The sequence below is a fragment of the Petaurus breviceps genome, unplaced genomic scaffold (genome assembly GCF_028583685.1).
Source record: "Petaurus breviceps papuanus isolate PSGF00001 unplaced genomic scaffold, PetGlider_PUasm1.0 79, whole genome shotgun sequence".
NCBI classification, from domain to species: Eukaryota; Metazoa; Chordata; class Mammalia; order Diprotodontia; family Petauridae; genus Petaurus; species Petaurus breviceps.
This window is the reverse complement of record NW_027186523.1, coordinates 261,336-282,881: the sequence shown is the minus strand read 5'-3', so window position 1 is coordinate 282,881 and position 21,546 is coordinate 261,336. Positions and strand designations below refer to the sequence as shown.

At 36.0% G+C, this 21,546-nt stretch overlaps 1 protein-coding gene across 4 annotated transcripts in view; it reads left to right on the top strand.

Moving 5' to 3' along the window:
- The window catches only part of LOC138175776 (ATP-binding cassette sub-family C member 9-like), a 204,294-nt gene extending 183,016 nt beyond the window's left edge, over window positions 1–21,278 (top strand). For all 4 annotated transcript variants that reach the window (XM_069106237.1, XM_069106236.1, XM_069106238.1 and 1 more), the window contains 5 exons: window positions 808–916; window positions 2,181–2,284; window positions 7,634–7,767; window positions 12,508–12,570; window positions 17,529–21,278. In XM_069106237.1, the coding sequence (XP_068962338.1) occupies window positions 808–916; window positions 2,181–2,284; window positions 7,634–7,767; window positions 12,508–12,570; window positions 17,529–17,666 (548 nt within the window). In that variant the 3' untranslated portion in view covers window positions 17,667–21,278. The remainder of the gene's footprint in view (window positions 1–807; window positions 917–2,180; window positions 2,285–7,633; window positions 7,768–12,507; window positions 12,571–17,528) is intronic.
- The last annotated feature ends 268 nt before the right edge of the window (window positions 21,279–21,546 follow it).

Genomic DNA, 21,546 nt, shown 5'->3' with positions numbered 1-21,546 from the left:
AAAAGATCCCAAAAAGAAAACTCCTAGGAATATTATAGCCAGGTTCCGGAATTCCCAGATTAAGGAGAGAATATTACAAGCAGCCAGGAAGAAACAATTTGAATATTGTGGAAACACAATCAGGATAACCCAGGATCTGGCAGCTTCTACACTGAGGGATCGAAGGGCCTGGAATGTGATATTCCGGAGGTCAAGGGAGCTGGGATTAAAACCAAGAGTCACCTACCCAGCAAAACTGAGTATCATGTTTCAGGGGAAAATATGGTCATTCAGTGGAATACAGGACTTTCAAGCATTCTTGCTGAAAAAACCAGAGTTGAATAGAAAATTTGACATTCAGATACAAGAAGCAAGAGAAGCATGAGAAGGGGGAGTATTTTGGGAGGAGAGAAAATAAAATGTTAATTGAAAAGAAAATTTAATTAAATGAAAAGAAAGAAAAAAAATAAACAAAAAAAATTACTTTAAAAGAAAACAATGGAAATTATAATTTTGCTCTCTCTCCATTTATATATTATATCATGTGTACTTATATATGTATATATAATTTGTATATGTATGTATTTGTATATATACGTGTAGGTATATGTATATATGTATATATACATACACATACGTATATGTACATATGCATACATATATGTATGTGTATATAAAATTTCTATGTGGTAGTTTTTTATCATTAAAATCTAGTGTTCAACTTTGGCATTCCATCTATCAGGCAAAGAATTATTCCATTTTTAATAAACAAATATAATTTTATGTTCACTTTACCACATGTTTATTATATGTGTTTATTTTAAACAGGAAAGATTGTCATTGATGGGATAGACATTTCTAAACTCCCACTGCACACTCTACGTTCAAGACTTTCTATCATTCTACAAGACCCAATTCTATTCAGTGGTTCTATTCGGTAAGTCTCTGACTTGGTGTGAGGAGTACTAAAACATCCCTTCATTCAAGCAGCATTTATTAAGCATCAAGCATTTATTATTGGGCTGAGGTGCTGGGAGAGATATAAACTTTATATAAGACATAGTCTCTACCCTCAAATGGATTACATCTAGTGGGGAATAGATGCAAATATATGTAAAATATTACATGAAGCCATTTGCCAAGAGCTCTTTCTTTTGTACTTTTCCCATATCATACCCTTCTGATGTCTTCCCTTACTTTCTCCTCCTTCACTTCAGTCTCTGAAGAGGAGGGGCCCCTTTTTTTTTTACTAAAGCCAAATCCTCTATAGTCAACCTTGATCCCATCCTATCCTATCTTCTCCATCAGATTACCCCCAGCATTATTTCCACATTCTCTCTAACCTTCAGTCTCTTTTTTCTGTTTCCTTGTCTCCTGCCTACAAACATGCCTGTCTCTCTTTCCATCCCTAAAAAAATCCTCAAAAATAGATATTTAATATATATTTTTTGAAGAATTGATTTATAAAAAACTTCTAGAAAAAAAGTGCCTTGTGAGCTTCAAGGGATTTAATGGTTGTTACTGGTGTGCAGGATCAGGGAAACTTCATAGGCATGGCTTTTAAATTGGGTTTAAAAGATGGATATGAATTCCATGTGTGAATTAAGGTAGAGAAGGAAAGTCAAGAAACAATATGAATGTTACTTTGAGTCCTCCACATGTATGCTAAAGTTCATGGAAGGTGCTGTTCTCTTTAAGTATGTATATAAAGATATCTGCAGTTTAAGACTAGAGATTTTTATACAAGACAAAATTATCCAAATGATCATGTTTGAAGTTTTTCCATCAGAAGTGTAGTGCTTAGATTAACCAATTTTTATTATGGTTAGCCTTATCTGAAAGATATAAAACAGAATGTTCCCAAAGAATTAAAACATAAGATAATGCCAGGCATGATAGTAGTTCATATTTCTCTTTTACAACATGTCTGTGATGTCCCATCTGCACGATCTTTTTAAAAATATCATTGTCACTTCTGTTATTCTTAGAATATTCTTTCTTTATAATAAATTACAGTTAAGTAAAACAAATAAGTATATTGTATTATTAATAAATATCTAATAATATCATCATCAGTATCACTATTTTTATCTAACACAATATGTTTTACTATGCATCATACTATGATTGAATAAATATTCACTTTTGAATTACTCAACAAATTCCACTTCATTGATAAATTAATTTATTTTCCCCCACAGATTTAATTTAGATCCCGAATGTAAATGTACTGATGATAGACTTTGGGAAGCTCTAGAAATTGCTCAGCTCAAGAATATGGTCAAGTCACTTCCAGGAGGCCTGGGTATGTCTTTGAACACTTCAATTTTGTGTTTCTCTGTGTGTTTTTTTAAACAAACATTTGTTACATTTGCAATCTGTTCATTTGTAGTGAGTTAATCTGTACATTTATAGTAGGCTCAGAGTACCATGGAATTAGCCTCATTACACTTTCACTTTATACAAGGTTTTTTTGGCCGTTGTTCTTTAGAAGTTAAATCACTTGGAATGATGTCCAAGAGGACCTGTTTTGTGCCAAAAGATCTTGCTTCAGAGAATTATAACAAGGTTCTTGTGTATATATTCTTAGCACATTTTAAGGGAAAAAAATTACCTGAAAATGCTAACCTATACATTTTCCCCATGCTCACCAAAAGCCTGTCAATGTAGGCATGTAACACTTTAAATTAGTCTTCCCTATGCATACAATACACAATATTAATTACTTTTACTGAATGGTGCATTAGGATTGCAATATTCACGAAGTGAGTAGAATTGTGTAGAAGGAAACAACCTTCCATCTAGCCAGGCTTTTATTTTGCTACTAGGAGTATACTAGTTTTCAATAAATTTTTACTCTAATATAAAAAATTATAATTTACATCATATCACACTAGTCTGTGTAGCTGTGGATGTCACTTAACCTTTGTTTCAGTTTATTCATTTGTAAAATGGGAATAATAATAGCACCTACCTCCCAGGGTTTTTGTGAGAATCAAATGAGATAATATTTGTTAGATGTTTAGTTAATCACCTGACATATTGTAGATGTAATATAAATGCAAGCTATTACTATTATTATATCAGAATACTTTTTTTTTGCTTTACTGTGCCAAGGGCTTGAATTGTATGACTTCTTAGATTCAATTAAAAACATTATGTGTACCTACAGTGAGAAGAGCACTGTAAGGACTGAGTAAGACACAAAGTTTAGTAAGTAAGTAGAAATATGTCTTTTGGGATGTTCACAGGGTAAGTCTTTTAATTATGTTCCAAAAATAACAAGCATACAAAGTTTTGTAGCTAAGTAGAGAGAACAAGATGTATCTTTTAATAATTTCCCAAAACAACTGCCACTAGCATTGCAGAGCAGATTATTATTATATTTCTTTTTTTGCTTTTTGGAGGGGAAGGCAGGGCAGTTGGGGTTAAGCAACTTGCCCAAGGTCACACAGCTAGTAAGTGTTAAGTGTTGGAGGCCACATTTGAACTCAGGTCCTCATGACTTCAGGGCCAGTGCTCTATTCTCTGCGCCACCTAGCCACCCACAGAGTAGATTATTAAAGAGGTACTTAGCCAACTTCTAGAAAAGGAAGCAATGATCACCAAGAGCTAGCATAGCTTCATTAAGAATGAGTTATGGGGGCGGCCAGGTAGCACAGCGAGTAAGAGCACCAGCTCCAGTGTCGGGATGACCTGGGGGTCGAATCTGGGCTCAGACACTTAGCACCACACCCAGAAACACCTGGCTGTGTGACCTTGAGCAAGTTACTTAACCCCAATTGCTTTAAAAAATTAAAAAAAAAAGAATGAGTTATGCCACCTTTTTCTGGACTTCTTTTGTTAGATCTTCACCTAAGTAAAGAATTACTAGGAATGAAACCAGAGACTCTGCCCTAGGCTTTCTTCTTTTCTCCCTCTATACTACCTCTGTTGGAGATCTTATCAACACCCATGGGTTCAGTGATCATCTCTATGCAGACAATTGACACTTCTAGCCATCCAACCCTAACATGCCTGCTAAGCTCCACTCTCATATCACTAACTACTTTTTGAACATCTCCAACTGGGTTTCCCATAGAAATCTCAGGCTCAATATGCCCAAAACAAAACTTCTCAGTCTTCCATCCAAACCGTCTCCTTTTTTGAAATTCCTCTGTGTTGAGGGCACAGTCATCCTCCAGTCGTACAGTCTCATAACCTTGGTATGGCTATCAATTCCTCACTTATATTCGCCACATAGATCCAGTCTGTCATTAAGTGTTGTCATTTTCACCTTAACAACTTCTCTCTACTCATATAACCATAACCCTGGTTAAGCCCTCATCTTCTCACTCTGTAATATTGTAAGAGCCTTCTGGTGGGTCAAATCTCTCTCTGTTCCAATGTATCCTTCTCTTATCTGACAGAATACTATTGTCAAAGCACAGGTCTAGCCATGTCACCCCTTCCCCTAATTAAGAAACTCTACTGGTTCCTTATTGCCTGCAAGATCAAATATAAAGTCATCTGTTTGGCATTTTAAAGCTCTCTCCATTTTAAAGCTGGCCCCTTCTTATATTTCCAGTCTTCTTACACTTTACTCCTCTCCACTTACTCCATGATCCAGTGAAAGTGACTTTCTTGTTCTTCACACATGACACTCCATCGGCTGACTCTCTGCCTTTTCATTGGTTGCCCCCGTTGCCCAGAATATTTTTTCCTCCTAATCTCTGCTTCCTGGCTCCTTTCAGACTCAGTTAAAATCCTACTCATGCAAGCAGACTTTTCCTTCCATATCTTCCCCATTGTTAATGCCTTCCCTATGATATTACCTTCCATTTAGACTACATACATCTTTTATGTATATTTTTTCATTTTACCATTAGAATATGAGCTCTTTAAGTGCAGAGACCACATACTTTTTTTCTTTCCTTGTATCTCTAGAACTTCGTATAGTACCTGGCACATAAGTTCTAATTGACTGGCAATCTTATTTCCTTTTGTATCATTATTAAACTAATAGAACAGGGTGTCACAAACATGTTGTTAGACAATGAACTATGTTGAGACATAGTTTATCTAGATCTTAGCTCAATATTTTATAGGATATTTTATACTATTCTTGTAGAAAAGATGGGGAAATGTGGAGTGATAGGACCTTTAGATAGATTTTTCTAGGTTCGGGGTTGTCATTAATGGCTCCCAGAAAAGTTTCTTTAGGTTTGAGGTATTCCATGGATCCATCTTAACTCAAAACCACATAAAAGTACCATGAAAGTGTTTGCTTGTAGTAGTAATCCAGAGGGTATTAGCTGAAAGCAAAGATTTTTAATGAAATAGAATAGTTAAAAAGACTGTTGCAATTAAACATTTCACCTGTAAAATACTTTCCTACAATGTAGATACTTTCAGTATGAAGAATGAACACATTGGGGGTATCACATATGACAAAACACACATGCAGGAAGCGTGTAGCCAGAGCACATGCATGGACTTACTTGGGACTGATAAGCTAATTGAGTTGAAAAGTGTTTAGTCTCCCCCCCAAACTGAACTTCCTTCTAGTATCAGAACAAAAGTTCCTGTTCCAATCCTCTTTTTAACTTAGTCTCCTTTAACCGGAGGGAATTCCTGATTACCAACCTACATTTCCCCCAGTAGCTGCATTCCATCAAATCACAAAGTGTTTTTTTTTGGGGGGGGAGGGGTGTCTGAGACACTAGCTTCACTCAATTTTCAAAGTGCTCTGGGTCTTCCATGTAAATGAATAGATAAAAGAAGACAAGAACCAAAAAGCTTTCTCTGTTGCTCTAGGACAGTTGTTCTAGAGGAAACAGATTGTTCCCTGTTTTCCATATGCAGATGTTGCTGACAAAACTTTATTAGGCTTTGAGCTGCCATACACTTCACCACCTTGCACCTCAGTTTCCCCATCTGTAAAATGGGAGGTTTAGATTAGGTTTTTTTCCTACTTCTAATATGTGATTGTGTTTTATATTATAGAAGGGAAATATTTTTTAACCTTCATCTTATAAGTTTTGTATTGCTCAATCTTTTTTTTTTTAGTTATCTCAGATTCTAAGGTTGTTAATGGAGGTATGGAGAGAGAGAAGTGGAGCTCCCCAAGGGAATAATTCCAAACCAAGGACATACTGAAACGACATAGAAGTATGGTACTCAATTAATTAAACACATGAGCATTTTATTATAGTGCCCAGTTTGGGTCCTTGGTCAAGAAGCATGGGTTTGCCAGTGCAAAGTCCTAAAGGAAAATAGGGATAAGATTGGGAGAGAGGGTCTGGGGGTTTAAGACCTTCAAACTTACAGATTAGTTAGTGGGTGCCCATTTGACTTCTGATAAACTAGTCTTGGATTGAAGCATTACCCTAATGGTAGGGCAATGTTTTTTTTTACATGCTTATTTTGTCTTCTTTTGGTCCTTAGCTGCTTCAGGTGGAGGAGGGAGCTCTTTGCTAAAAGGAAGATAACATCACATTCCTAATTTCATTGCCATTCATAGAGTCACTGAGAGTATGGGAGAGGGGGTGAAGAAAAAAAGTAATCTTTCTCCCTATCTCATTCATTCTAGGTAGAACAGGTCCCAGGAACATTTACAGATAATACATGTGTTAATACAGCATTTTTTCTTTAATTTAATGAATTAAATTATTTTAATTAATTTAATTTAATTAATGATTGGTTATTTCAAGATAAATTTATTTTATTCTCCAAGTTGATTACTCCTCCTGCCCTCTACCTTCAATTATACTTAGAAATTTTGCTTGAGAAGCCTTATGGTGAATTTTAGGTATAGTCCCCAAGAGGTTATCCCAAGGCTTCTCAGTACTTCTTTTGATCTTTCCTCGAAGGTCCCAGCCAGCCAAACTTAAGGATTGGTGTGCAGGTGAACATTAACCTACTGCATGCCCATTTACTAATTTTTTCCCTTCAGTACTAAGAGATCTACATGAACAGCAGGGTACACAGTCACTTACACCTTTATGGCCCTGTCCTTCACTCATATGTAAGTGGTAGGTAGGGAATAGATAGGTGTAATGAATTCTTCTGTGTTGACAATGATGCTTTTAATAATACTCATTTTGCGAAATTATAGGAAAGAAATGTCTAACACCCTAGGTTTTAGTCTGCTACTCACTAGCAGAGTGTCTTTAGGCAAGCCATTTCTGGGACTCCATTTCCCCATCTATTAAATGTTATTTGAACTACAATAACTCCAATGTCACTTCCAGCCTTAGAAATCTATGATTCAATGATAATATGATTCTGTCCCCAGCAAATTTACTTAGTATAAGAATAATAAGTATTTATTAAGTGCTGTGCTTGCTGTTATGGATAAAAACACAAAGCTGGGACAATCCCTGCCCTCAAGGATTTTTCATTCTACTAAAGACACAACCCACTTTTGCCAAAATTGAAATAATCCAAGTTTTTCTGCCTTGTTTAAGCTCCCTCGTTACTGTCTCCAAAAAAAATAAAATCATCTGTTACTGGAAGCAGTCCAAATGGTACTTTGCCTCTGGAAAACAATATTGTCAATGTCCTGTGTGTAATGTTGGGACACAGTGGCTGCTTCCCAACACGTCCCACTATTTTGTTCATGGAAATTTTCACTTGTACTTCTCTGATATGATACTTACTTCTTCTTATCTAGATGCCGTTGTCACTGAAGGTGGAGAAAATTTTAGTGTGGGACAAAGGCAGCTTTTCTGCCTTGCCAGAGCCTTTGTGCGCAAGAGCAGCATTCTCATCATGGATGAAGCCACAGCTTCTATTGATATGGCTACAGTGAGTGAATAGCTCTAGTTTTTCGAGTTGACTGAGTAACTATTGATTAAGGGAATGTGATGTATATGAGGACCTAAGGTTCTTAAAGTCCAGGGGGTTGGCCTACATTATTGGTCTATGTAAAAAAAAAAAAACAACACACACAAAACTTTTTACATATATGTATATTTATACATGCATATATAGGTATATGTGTGCATGTATACACACACACACACACACACACACACATATATATATATATATATATATACACAATACTCTGAGTATTTACAAATGCAGATTTGAAACTATTCTGCAACGTGTAGTAGTAGAGAGTTACCTGAGAAGTTTAAGTGACAGCCAGCATGTATCAGAGGTGAGACTGAACTTCAGATGATGAGGCCAACTTCCTATCAACTTCACCATGTCTCTATACACATACACACACACACCCCTAACTAATATGACTTATTGGAAGTGTCCATTATGTGCCCTTTAGAATTACACAGATTAGATGAGGACCCCCTTTCAGAAAACTCACAATGTAATAGGGCGGAACTATATGTGTGTGTATTTACTGTATATATATGTAATTTATTAGCAATCAATGCATATTATATCATTCTAAAATAATTTTTATTTCCTTTGACAAGAATAAGCAACCTTTAAAGACTGAAGTCGGGGCAGCCAGGTGGCTCAGCAAGAGCACTGGCTCCAGTGTCAGGATGACCTGGGGATCGAATCCGGGCACAGATACTTAGCACGACACCCAGAAATAACTAGCTGTGTAACCTTGAGCAAGTTACTTAACCCCAATTGCTTTATAAAAAAAAAGATAGCTGCAGAAAAATATAACAGAGCTCATCCGATAGTAACTTGAGCAAACTGTAGCAAAGTATTTAATATATCTATCTCTCAGTTACCCCCAGCTCCAGATTCTCCTCCTACAAACCTTAAACACAACCTTTAGAACTCCATGAAATAATAATATCCTCTTCATCTCTGAACTTGGAAAACAAGAAACAAACACAAAATTTCTAGGCATCCTCAAGCAGTGAAGAAAGTACTCTTTCATACTGACTTGCTAGCTTCATATCATTTTTATCTGTTCATTAAATACTGTCCACTAAGGACTAGCCAACGCAGCTTAGTTCATTACTATGTGTATTCGGGGAAAAAAAAGAAAAGAAACTGATGTATACAAAATAACAAATTTCTCGAAAATATTCTGTGATTGAACTATTTAACAAATTCTCAGACTGGATATAACCAAACTATTCCAGACTGATGAAGCCGAGAATCCTGAGCTGCTTGCTGGTGTGTATCTCCTTAGAGGATAAAGAAAGAAGAAATGAGATCAAATGGCAGTAAGAGAGGTTTAGATCAGAAGAATAGAATGTCTTCACTGGAAGATTTCTTAATTGCTGAAGCAGTCTACTAAGAAAGATGCAGAATTTTGATGCATGGAAATTTTTAGGGTCATGTGGGAAAGTCGGCCAAACCTCAAACTAAAGAAAATAAAGAATAAAAATAATTCCCTTACAGAAATGTTGACCATCACTTACCCCCAGGCCTATCTATAAACATATAAGAAAAATAGGAGAGAAATGGAGAAATGGAAGAATAAAGAAGATAAAAGGAAATTATGGATAAATCGCTTTTATTTAGGAATGGGGAAAATAGAACTAAACCCACTAAAGAAGCAGAAGCTACAAATGCAAAGTCTGGATCTTAACTTTCCTCATTTCTAAAATGGAGTTCTTCCAGTTAGAATTTTAAGGATTGGGTTAGGGGGTTGAAAATGGTGACTTTAGAGCAGAGATGCTTAATTAGGTATCTATGAACTTAAAAATATATATATATATATACATATATATGTGCATATATATATATATTTGAAAGCAGTATTTAAATAGAATTGGTTTCTTTTGTAATCCTATGTATTTGATGTTATGCACTTAAAAGCATTCTGAGAAGGGGTCCTTAGGCTTTAAGATGGCAAAAGGCATCCACAACACAAAAAAATGGGTAAGACCCTTACCTTAAAACCTTTAGCTCTTTCCTCCCCACCATTGATGGAAGACAGCATCATATAATGGAAAGAGTTGTGTATTTGGAATTCACTTCCAGTTGCTGTCACTAACCTATGTGACTTCAAATAGGTCATTCAGCTTCTTGGGGCCTCATTTTCCTCATCTGTAAAAAAGTATTTGGTTGGAGTAGAATACTTCTAAATTGTCTTCCAACTCTAAATGTAGAGTTCTTTGACCACTATTTTAATATATTGACAATCAGATTTCATAATTCTACTTTTTTTCTTGGGATAAAGAAACTATACCATATTAAAGATGCTACTATTGGAGATATAGGTTCATTTATCTTAGTATAGTGGTTGTTTTGATTTTTTACATATTTTAAATTTAACCATTTCATGATTATTTGATTTCACCTTCTTCTTAGGTTTTTGACCTATTTTCTTACTTGTAGGCAAGAAGATGGAATTTTCACATTACAGGCCAGTTAAAATTACTTTGACCTCTGGCAAAATACTAGAAAAACCATCTCATTAAAGACCTGTTTTGGGAGTGTTTAGGGAAAGAAGCAGTGATAACCATTTCATCAAGAACAAGTCATGCCAAGATAACTTTACTTCCTTTTTTGGTCTGGTCACTAGAATGGTAATTGTACTGTACTGTATATAAAGTTATAGACCTAAAATTTAAAAAGGCATTTGACAGAATTCTTCAGGATGTCCTTGCAGACACACTAAAGAAATGTAGGCTAGGGGCGGCCAGGTGGCTCAGCGAGTAAGAGCACCGGCTCCAGTATCGGGATGACCTGGGGATCAAATCTGGGCTCAGATACTTAGCACCACACCCAGAAATAATTGGCCATGTAACCTTGAGCAAGTTACTCAACCCCGATTGCTTAAAAAAAAAAAGAAAAAGAAATGTAGGCTAAATGGTATGATATTTACAAGGATTTGGGCATGATTGAATGACTAGACCCAAAGAATGACAATTAATGAATTGATCTCAGCTAGAAAGGGCTTCTAGTGCAGTGCTCCAGGAATGGATCCCACCAAATCTAATCAAAATGACTTTAAAATAAAGGGTAGGGAAAACTGTCTGTGTAAAACCTTCATGCTAGAAACCACAGAGTAGCTACAGTATGGGAGGAAGAACAGTGTGTAAGATACCTAGAATTTCACAGGGGACAAAATAGGAGCCATAAGTAAAACCCAGGGTGCCAAATATCTATAAATAAATACATGCAAACACTTTAGGCAGCAAACAAAAGAAACCAAGCATCCTAATAGATGGAGGCAAATTGACTTCAAAGATCTAACTGATTTTTGGTAGGATGATATTCATGAAGAGGTAAAAGGAAAGGAGGTAGATAATATATTGTATTGTATCGTATTATATATCATATCGAGAATACATTTTACAGAACATATTTATAAGTCATATATAAACATTATAAAATATTTTATATTAAGACAATATGTAGTACTTTGAAGATTCAAAGAATTAGAGCAGGGAAGCAGAGTATAGAGTATCTCAATGAAGATCAATAGAGAGGAAAAGTAGAAGTGATTTTTCACGTCTGCTTATACTACATATCATTTGGACAAGAATATTTGAAAACTTATCATAAAACAGGTTAATAAGCCTAGCATGCAGGAATATTGGAGGAGTAATGGAAACTTCAATTATCCACGCATCTGTCAAAAGCAGCTAGTAAGTTTTTATTTTGCCTTTAATGATAATTCCAGCCTTCAAAAGGTAGAGGAATCAACAAGAAGGTATTTTATTATGAATTTGGTTCTCACCAACAAGGAGAAGTAGCCACTGAGGAGAAAATTATGCACACCTTAGTGGTTTAGGGGAGAAAGTGCCCATACTTTATAAAAGTTTGTGATTGAAAAGAAGAGGCAAACCAGGTGTAATTAGGGATATATCCTAGATTTGAGGAAAGCAAATGTCAAAGATTAGAGGAAGAATCAATGGACTAAAATTCTATAGGGAAAGTCATCCCAGGAGGAATGGCTAAATCTCAAGAATGAGGTTCTGAAGACACAGAGAAACAATTCAAATGAGAAGGAAAAATAGAAGTTGTCTATATAGACTGATGTATATATGCATACAGAAATTACCAATTAACTTGGTTTTTAATGAAATGTATAGCCTTCCCCCTTAAAAAAAAACTTAACAAGAGTCTCATAATGACCAATATTAGCCTAAAGAAGATTTGAAACAATGCATCTTGGTTTCCTCTTTGTAGAGCTGTGTGTGGTGGAGGGCAAGGGGAGGGACCCCATGAGTGCAGAATATTACATATACTGTCAGATACAGCTGATGCATGTATTGGTTTTCCTAAGCAGCCTCTATTCCTTTTCTTTTTAAATTCTTAATTAGAAGGAATGATGCTGGGGAGGAGAGGGAAGATGGATATAACTGGAAATAAAAATGATATAAAAATAAAAGATCGATTTAATTTGATATTTTTAAAGAGTAAAAGTATGGAAAATGAATCAAGGTAACAAAAAGTGGACAGAATGTGGAACAGTCCTATTAAAACTGTGTCAAGTTACAAAGTCCAGAATAACATGAGGTTAATGAAGGACCACAAAAATGGATGTTTTTAAAGCTATAATGAGGAGAAACTAAGGACAACAAAAAACAGTTTTTCCTCTTAGCTTAATTGGCATGAAAAGGGAGAAAATGAGCAACTTCTGGCACTTTTGTTTTACAGGAAAATATTTTGCAAAAAGTGGTAATGACAGCCTTTGCAGATCGCACAGTTGTAACAATTGCCGTAAGTATGAGAGACATTGTTAATATGAACTTCTTCAGTCCTTCTTTGTTCCTACATCTGGTCATCTTTCTTCAGCTTTGAATGATTAAAACACATTTATATATTTGATTAGTTATTCCACTAACAGTTATTGCATATGTGCAATAGAGAAAAAAAGAGAAAACCATCTACAGCTTAAAAATATTTTCATCAACATTTCCAAACTACATTTGGGTACCTCAGTTGGAAATTAAGCTAGGACCTAATGCTATAGAATCCAGAGGAACTCATCTAATGTATACGCATTTAATCCCACTCTTTTGCAGTCTAACGCTAACTCTTCCCTAGCACAGATGTTTGTTCATATGGAATAATTCTGTCCTACAACACATGTCTCAGTTGCTTTCCCAGGAGCATAATCTGGTGGTCTGAGCAGCGGTTTAGGAATGAGGATTCGTAAATTTGATTGCCAACTCTGCTACTAGCTTTCTGCACCTCATTTAAGTGTTTTTATTGATACAACTGGGGAAAATAGTCACTGTCCTACCTTGCAGTATAGTTAGAAATTTTGGAAAGTGCTATGTCCATGTCATAAAAATGACTGCCTAGTCATTTTTATGTTTGTACCTTCATCTGAAGGCTTTTGTGTAATTTATTCTACTTCCTACTTAATATAATCCGACTCTTCTCCCCTTCACTGTCTGTTGGGAAGATTCTTGCTTGTATTCAACCTTGCCACTCAGCGATAGGCATCTTTCAGTAAGCCAACTGCACGCTTTCCCTCCTGCTGACTCTTCCTCTTGTTTTTCTTTCTGTTCTTCTTTTCTCTCTAGCATCGCGTGTCTTCTATTATGGATGCAGGCCTTGTTTTAGTCTTTTCTGAGGGTATTTTAGTGGAATGTGACTCTGTTCCAAACTTGCTTGCTCACAAGAATGGCCTCTTTTCCACTTTGGTGATGACCAACAAATAGACCATCAAAATCTACCCAGCATACAAAGCATCTCATTCTCTGGTAGTTACTTTACAGCTTCTGTACCATAATGGCTGTATGCAAAGGTGTGGGAGTGTAGTGGGGAGGGTGGCTTGCCATGGGTCTATATTACCCAAATGGGGCAAATTTATATTATTTAAATTATGCGTATATACATAAAACGTGTATTATCATAAACAGAGTAAAATAATGATTTCATATATTCACATCAAAAGTGAATCTGTTGCCACCAGGTTCATTTTTCATCTAAAGCAGAGGTTCCCAAAGTGGGCAATACCACCCCCTGGTCGGGGCACTGGAATGATCCGGGGGCGGGGGTAGTAGTAGCCTCAGGTGCAGTTGGGGGGCATTGAATAAAAATAAGGGAGTGGTAGAGAAATAAGGAAAGAAGAGAAGATAAAATTTTAAAAAATCTTTCATACATGTTTCATCTGTTGTATAACAAAAAGTGAAAGCTGTAGTGATTACATTATTTTCCAAATAAACACACAAAATGCAAGTTATAACCAATTAGTGATCAAATCCACCAACAGGTCTTAACAAGCAAGTGTGGGCAGGTGAACATGTCAGGAAGTCCAGTATGCATGGGCAGGAGTATATGTGCATAATGACTTGTTTACAACATGATACTATACAGTAATATGATGCAATATTGCATCATCAAAATTTCAGTGAGGAAAAAATACCCACAAATTTACAATAAATTATTAAATTTAAGATATATCATTTTAAAAATATATTATTTTTAAATGACATAAATTTTAAAAAAAAGTTAAAGGATCAGGGGGGACACTAATTTTTTTAAAGGGGGTGGTAGGCCAAATAAGTTTGGGAACCTCTGATCTAAAGGGCCAGTTTCAGTGTTTCTCCATGTGTTCCTTATGTGCTTTATAAGTACTATGTCATTCATGTTTCTTGCTTGCTTTTGGAGAGTGCATGATTTATTGAAATTGGTTTTATGTGGTTTAAAGTCTAGAAAAGATAACATGCATGAAGTTGCTCTGCTAGCCCAATTTGACTCTATTTGTGATTAGGGGGGAAGCTGAGAAAGGGCATGTGGGAAAGATGGACAAAGAAGAAGACAAATCCTTTTAAGAGTACACCTTACATAAATTAGGAGAGAATTGTTCTCCACCAAGGTTGATAAAGACACAATTGTGAAGTAAAGGTTTTCTTTTGCACCCTGCCCCCCTTACCTAATTTTCTGTACTCTTTCAGTGTCCCCTTTTATCTTCTTTATCCTAGATACCTAATGACCTAAAAATGAGATGGTATATTTGCAAAGCATTTTGCAGACCTTAAAATATTATGTAAATGTTGCTATTGTTGTTGTTGTTAAATGATGATGATACCATGGTTCCTTATTCCATGGAAGGATCATCTAATAAATTCACTGGTACCATTTAAATCAAACCATGTGAGCAACCATCAACTCTATATCTTGCAAAACTGACTATGATTTCCATTATGCATAGAATGTGGGGCTACTGCATAACCTGGCATGGTGTGTTGTTGGAAGATTAACTGGACATGAATTGATATAGACAGGAACAGTATATCTTTTGCCTGATTTTTGCTCCTCTGCTATATTGTCAATACTTCCTCAATACTCTATGTATCTCTTTAACTACCTTCCTTTCTGCAACACACTTGGAAGATAAGGTACCATTTACTTAACAGAAATCTTTTTTTTCAACTGTGGATCTTGCTGCAAGAGAGAATCATGGTTGGAGCCAAAGGTCAGACTGTCTCCCCTTTGAAGGTCTAGAAAAAGCCTTTGTAAGGAATGAAATAGGGAGGAATTTGAATTTGCCATTCGTTTTTATTTTTATGATAGTGGTATCTGTTTTTTTCCCTTGACTGAGAATCTTTCTGTTGGTTTTGTTGGATGACCTAGAAAATTATGTGAAAGTCTTAAGAAGGCCTTTTTGTAACCAGTAACTCTAAGTACTGAAGTATTAAGTGTAAATCACTTACTAAATTGGATTATTTCCATTGGTGATTAGGTTAATTCCCTGGGAAAGAATTAAGAATTTCATCAACATTATTATCATTGACAGTATTTTGTAAAAATAATAATAATGATTTGGATAATCAGATGAAACTAAGCCACATTTGCTTCTTTGGCCAAAGTTTCTAGCTTTTTGTTCTTCATTTTTATATAAACACAATTTTAGTGTAGCAAGCCAATGTTTATGACAGTCTATTTGTGGATTTGGAGGACTACTTGTTTCTCTCAGTGAATGGCTGAATTATATTTTTTAATATCAATTGCTAAGAAAATGGAAGAATTGGGGTTTAGTTTAGTTTTTGATTAAAGTATACAAAAGTTTACAATAAATCTTACACAGTCCATTAAGTCTATTTTTGACACAGACATAAGGTGCTGACCCTATTCAAAGAAAAGTCCTTATAAAAGGGAAAGCAACTCACTCCCTCCTTCTCCTCCTCAAGGGTTCACTTAAAATATACTGTTTGTGGAGGTGGCTAGGTGGGACAGTGAGTAGAGCACTGGCCCTGGAGTCAGGAGGACCTGAGTTCAAATCTGGCCTCAGACACTTAACACTTACTAGCTGTATGACCTTGGGCAAGTCGCTTAACCCCAATTGCCCTCCAAAAGAAAAAGCCAAAAAAAAATGCTGATTGTGTCTATTCAAAGGTAACACAGTTTATGATAGTACTATCAATGCATAGATTAAAAAATCAATGGGAAACTTCTAATTCCTGTCACATTCCATGAGTACAGTTTGTTCTCCTAGGGACAGCTATAGTATCTTGCTTAGACACTGGAAGTGGTCTCAAAAAACTTCTCATTGCTGAGAAGCCCCAACAGAGTTTTAAGGGTTGAGATAGTAAAGGCACTAGAAGAAGACATTAAGAAATACTAGTGTACTTCAAGGTATAGAATGACAGATGCACATGTAGTAGGGCCCCCTTCAGAGTTTGGTTAATTTTAAGATGGAGAGGGTTCCTCCATAGTTCTCCCAACATTCACCACTAGCAGGTATCACCACCACCACCACCCAAGTCTTTGTGAGGGAGTCAGAAGATTGGGAAAGGTGAGATTTTCCATTGATACTCTTGTCTAACAATCATAATTGCTTCAAACAAGGCACTCCAACTGCATGCAGGTAGTACCCTCAAAAGTCTCTTCCTAGCATTCATTGGCTTGCCATAATACTTTAAATTGTGACCTGGCCCACTGGCATTGGCTGGATCTAGATAAGGAAGGTAGGTGATATACAGAATTATGCAATAGAATAACACTGACAGGACTATAGCCAGAATTTGACTTCTGGAGGTCTACCTTGGGCTGCCAATGTATGTAGACAATATCCTTTCTCCTCACAACAGGCCTTCAATACGCCAACCCCACACACTATTTTGCTGCCTCTGTCCTAAGTGGCACTCTCTCTGAGTATCCTGTTCTTTTCTTGGTGACTGCCTTCCTCCACAGGTACAGCTGCCTTCCCCTATCCTGCCTCTTTCTTAGAAGGGAAGTTGTAGAGAGGCACCATCTGTGTCAGAGTGGGTAGAGCTGTACCATGGGGAACAGACTGTTCCCTGCCCCAGGACAATTTGATCATACTAAGTGTCCATCGTAGACACCAGAATTCCGGCTTAGACCTCTGAACATTGATTTGCCACAGCTCCTCATTCATTCATTCAATAAAGAGCTAGTGAACTAGTTCACTGGGTTTTCTAGCACATCATTATAGACAAGCTGTAGAGATTTTGTCATAATCTAAGTCAAATTCTGACTTCTTTATATCTATGGCCCTTAGTAGCCAAGATTTAGAAACCTGCAAGTAAATGCTACGTTATTGTATGAAAAAGCTAACGTACCTTCTTTATTTCTTCACTTCTACCCTAAGAATAATGAATTTTTTTGATAATCTGTCTAAAATATTTTATTTTAAGACTCTTAATTTATGCTCATGAAAGATTATAGTGATAATATATTGGGTTTGTCTTCTCCCCTCACAGCATCGGGTTCACACTATCCTGACAGCAGATCTGGTCATTGTGATGAGAAGAGGGAATATTTTAGAATATGACACCCCAGAAAGCCTCTTGGCTCAGGAAGATGGAGTATTTGCTTCTTTTGTTCGAGCAGACATGTGAAAGGGTGCCTGAATATAATTTACATCGTTAAAGCAAAATGTACCAACTATTGTCTGTTTAATGGAGTGTCTTTTCTAGTCTTTGGAAAAAAAGTGCCATTTTAGCTTTTCTCAATGTGTAGTTTAGGAAGAGTCCTTCCCATATGAATGACATTTTAAAAATGATTAAAAATATCACTTCACCAAAGAGCATACACATGTTCCCAGCACTAACTTTCCTAATGTTTTTTGTTTCTTCCAGGTATTAATTACTTATTGTTTTACTCTCAATAAAGTAATAATCAGAAAGCCTTAACTCTGAGAATGGCAGATTATATTGGAATGGTCAGGCTGCTTATGAGGGTAGGGATACAAAGCCATACTTTGTTTTATCTGACCTCAAGTTTCCTAGTTATTTACAGTGAATACTCAGCAACATAACCATTTTATTTGTATTAATATATTTTCATAAACACTGATCACAAAGCAGTCATATGTTGTATTGATGTCTTCAGAAGATTAAGGGAGAAAAAAAGAATTCACTCTCTATATGTTGTACTTTTACCACAATCCTTAACTATAATAGCTCTAGTCTTAAGTCTCTATCTCTTGTTTTGTCCTGTTAGAAATAAAATAATCAAACTTCTAGTAAATATTAAATCACGCTTTAATTTAGTAGTTCTTATTCAAACTACTGAAGGATTTAAAAACAGTACTCAAGCTTCCATCCATCCACACTTACCAAGAAGAGATTTCAATAGGCCAAGAATACTTTCTTCTGTAGATTTCTTGTGGTTAGGCACCTTGTCTCAATCATCTTTATACCCTCCCCCCCGTATCCCCTAGAATAGTTCCTCACACTTAGTAAATGTTTAATAAGTGTTTGTTGGACAAGTGAATTTTACCTTCTAGAACTAGAAGTCACAGGCTCAGATGTTAACTAGGGTAAAAAGAAATCCTTATTCATTCAGTGACTGACCAGTTACATACTCTGCATGTTATACCCTGTCACCTGTGAGCCCCAGAGCACTAACTTAGATTTGAAGCATTTTTAGGATACCCACTTTAAGGTATAGCTCATGACTCTCCATCAGTGTGCTTATTTTTCCAGACACCACATTAACTCAAAACAAAATGTATTTAATCAAAGTGAGATAAGAAAAAGTCTTCTTAAGCACACATAGGGCATGTTCTTCTATAGGTGTGCCACGCCTAAAAAGAACAGGTTTGGGGGTGGCCCACATACCTATAGAGTTAGGAATCTTTCATGGAAAGCACACTATTAATGATACAGATGTCAAGGACACACACAGAGCTGGGATAACTGACACTTTCACCACTGAAGAGTACAGATGTCATCTGGTGATGTTACTACTCGGCATTCTGCTAGGTAGCACATTTCTGGGCTGGATGTCACATCTTCACTTTCAAGTTGTCTCTGATGGGTCCGTCCTGTGGCCTCTTGTTCATCAAGCTGTTATCTTCTACCATCTTCTGGGTTTTAGCAACCTACCCTCTTCAGGGCTACCTGCTGTTCTCTACTGTCTATCCTTGTCTGAAACACAATGGCTGGAAGGCCTCTCCCTGACAGAGTCGGCTATATTTCTGTTCGTGCAGTCTGTGTCAGACTGTGAGCCAAAACAGACAGATGAAGCAGCAGACAACAAAAACTAACAGAATTCTTCAAGCTGATATGGTCTATTATTTTTATTATTTACTTCTGAGGTTGATTCAAAGTCTTTGGTATCAAACAACTGTCTGACTTAGGGATAATAAATTACTTGTAACTCCTGTTGCCTCCCTTACTATGAGCCTGTGTCCCTAAAATCTGTTTCAGGGATTATGCTAGAAAAAAAAAACAAAACAAACCAAAAGCGAGTACTGTATGAAAGCCTGCCTACCAAGATGAGCTTCATTCCCACCTTGGCATGCAAATGAAGTTAGGGCAGGAACAGAAGCTAAAGCCATCACCCTCCATCCCTAGTCCACATCCCTGCTCTTATTGTGTGTATTGGCCAGGAACAAAACCTTAGTGGTACTCTTGTTTACTCCTCAGCAAAGAAGTGCTCTAAATACATAGATTACATCCTAGTCTTCCGTTTGGGACTCAGAACATTGAAATTTTCTCGAGTGTCAATATATTCAAACTTCAAAAATACTCGTTAAACATATTTGCCACAGTTATTTGTGTTCAGTCTAAGTGGAATTTGTTTGTTCTACATAGAAATGTCTAATGATACTGACAGAACTTTGGCTCATCTTGTCCAACTCTCATTTTAATGAGTATCTAAAAAATGTATTAAAATGTTTTAACACTTTAGCTACATGCATAATGTTTTTCTCATGTTGAAACCTAAAAGCATAAAATGAAATACAATAAAACCTGATTTAAATAGGCTTTCTGTCAGTCAGAAGTTCTCTTGTATAATTCTGTACACATCTAATACAGAGAGAATTCTTGTGAGCACTTGTCTGACTTTTCATGACCCCGTTTGGGGTTGGCAAAGATACTGGAGTGGTTTGCCATTTTCTTCTCCAGCTTATTTTACAGATGAGGAACTGAGACAAACAGGGTTAAGTGACTTTCCTTTTTCACATTCCTAGAGGTTGAACAAAATTAAATTAATCACCTAGTATACAGCTTTGTAAATATTTTCCCAAAATCCACTAGCCCCATAAAAGTTTCACTGAAAAAACCAGAGCTGATTTGGTTCACTTCTTGGCTCCCTGGCAATGTCTTTTTCTCCCAGGATGTATCTTCTAAGAAAGGACAGGATGGCATACATTTATTCAACAAATATTTCTTATACGTACTGTGTGAAGAGCATTATTAGGGGCAGTAGGGAGATTCAAAGGTTATATAAGGCACAGTCCCTACGATCATGGAATTTTCAGTCTAGAAACCTGTATTACTGTATGTGATGCAAGCTGTATTTGTATACACATTGTAATTCCCTCTGATAATATGATGCCATGCCACAAAGTGCTAGCACAACCATCACAAAATCAATTTGAAGTTAAGTTAATTTGAGCATCATCTTCACTGGTCTACCACTTTAATGGTTGTCAGCATCACCTGTAATTGTTAATCATTGAAGTTGAATGGATACCCACATATTTACAAAGCTACCATGAATGGATAAAAATTATTTTTATTTTATTTAGCTGGATTAATAATTTATTTTGTTATATTATCTCTTAAATATAAACAAGTGAGTTCTTAAAGGAAAAAATCATCCGCATCTAGAATTTTCTTTAATGTTTGTAAAAAAAAAAAACAAAAAGCACAAGTTCATGTATCTATGTTAAGTATAATTAGTTTACTGTTACAAAAAGAAATTCTCAAAGAAATTTGTTTTCTCTGGATTTGCTTTTACAAGTAAAATTATTCCTCCAATTCAACAACTATTTGCCAATCACCCACTAAAATTATGAAGCGGTTAGAATCCCAGTTTGGGTATCATTTGAGTCTCTGAATCCATCTCATATGAAAGCAGCATGGCATAATGGGAAGGTAACAGATTATGTGAGGAAACTAGATTCTACTACTAGCTGTGTGACTATGGGTAACACATTCAAGTTCTCAGATTCAATTTCTTCACTAGTGATGTAATAAAGTTATCACTTTTCAAAAGATGTGTCCATATGCCACTCTTCTTTTACATGTTAAAATATTCTTGCTTTATTCATAGGACTGACTATTCTCTTATTAGTTTTCTAGCTTTCAAAAGATTCTGAATTATTGGTGATACACCATTGTTCTAGCTGTTAAGAAGGCACATGGCTTTGCTTGGATTGTCTTGCTTTTACAGCTACTTTCAGTTCCTTTACAGAACTACTTGCTTCATTAATTTTTTTCTTCATAGATTTTAGAAGAAGATTCTACTAAGTGCAACGGTGAC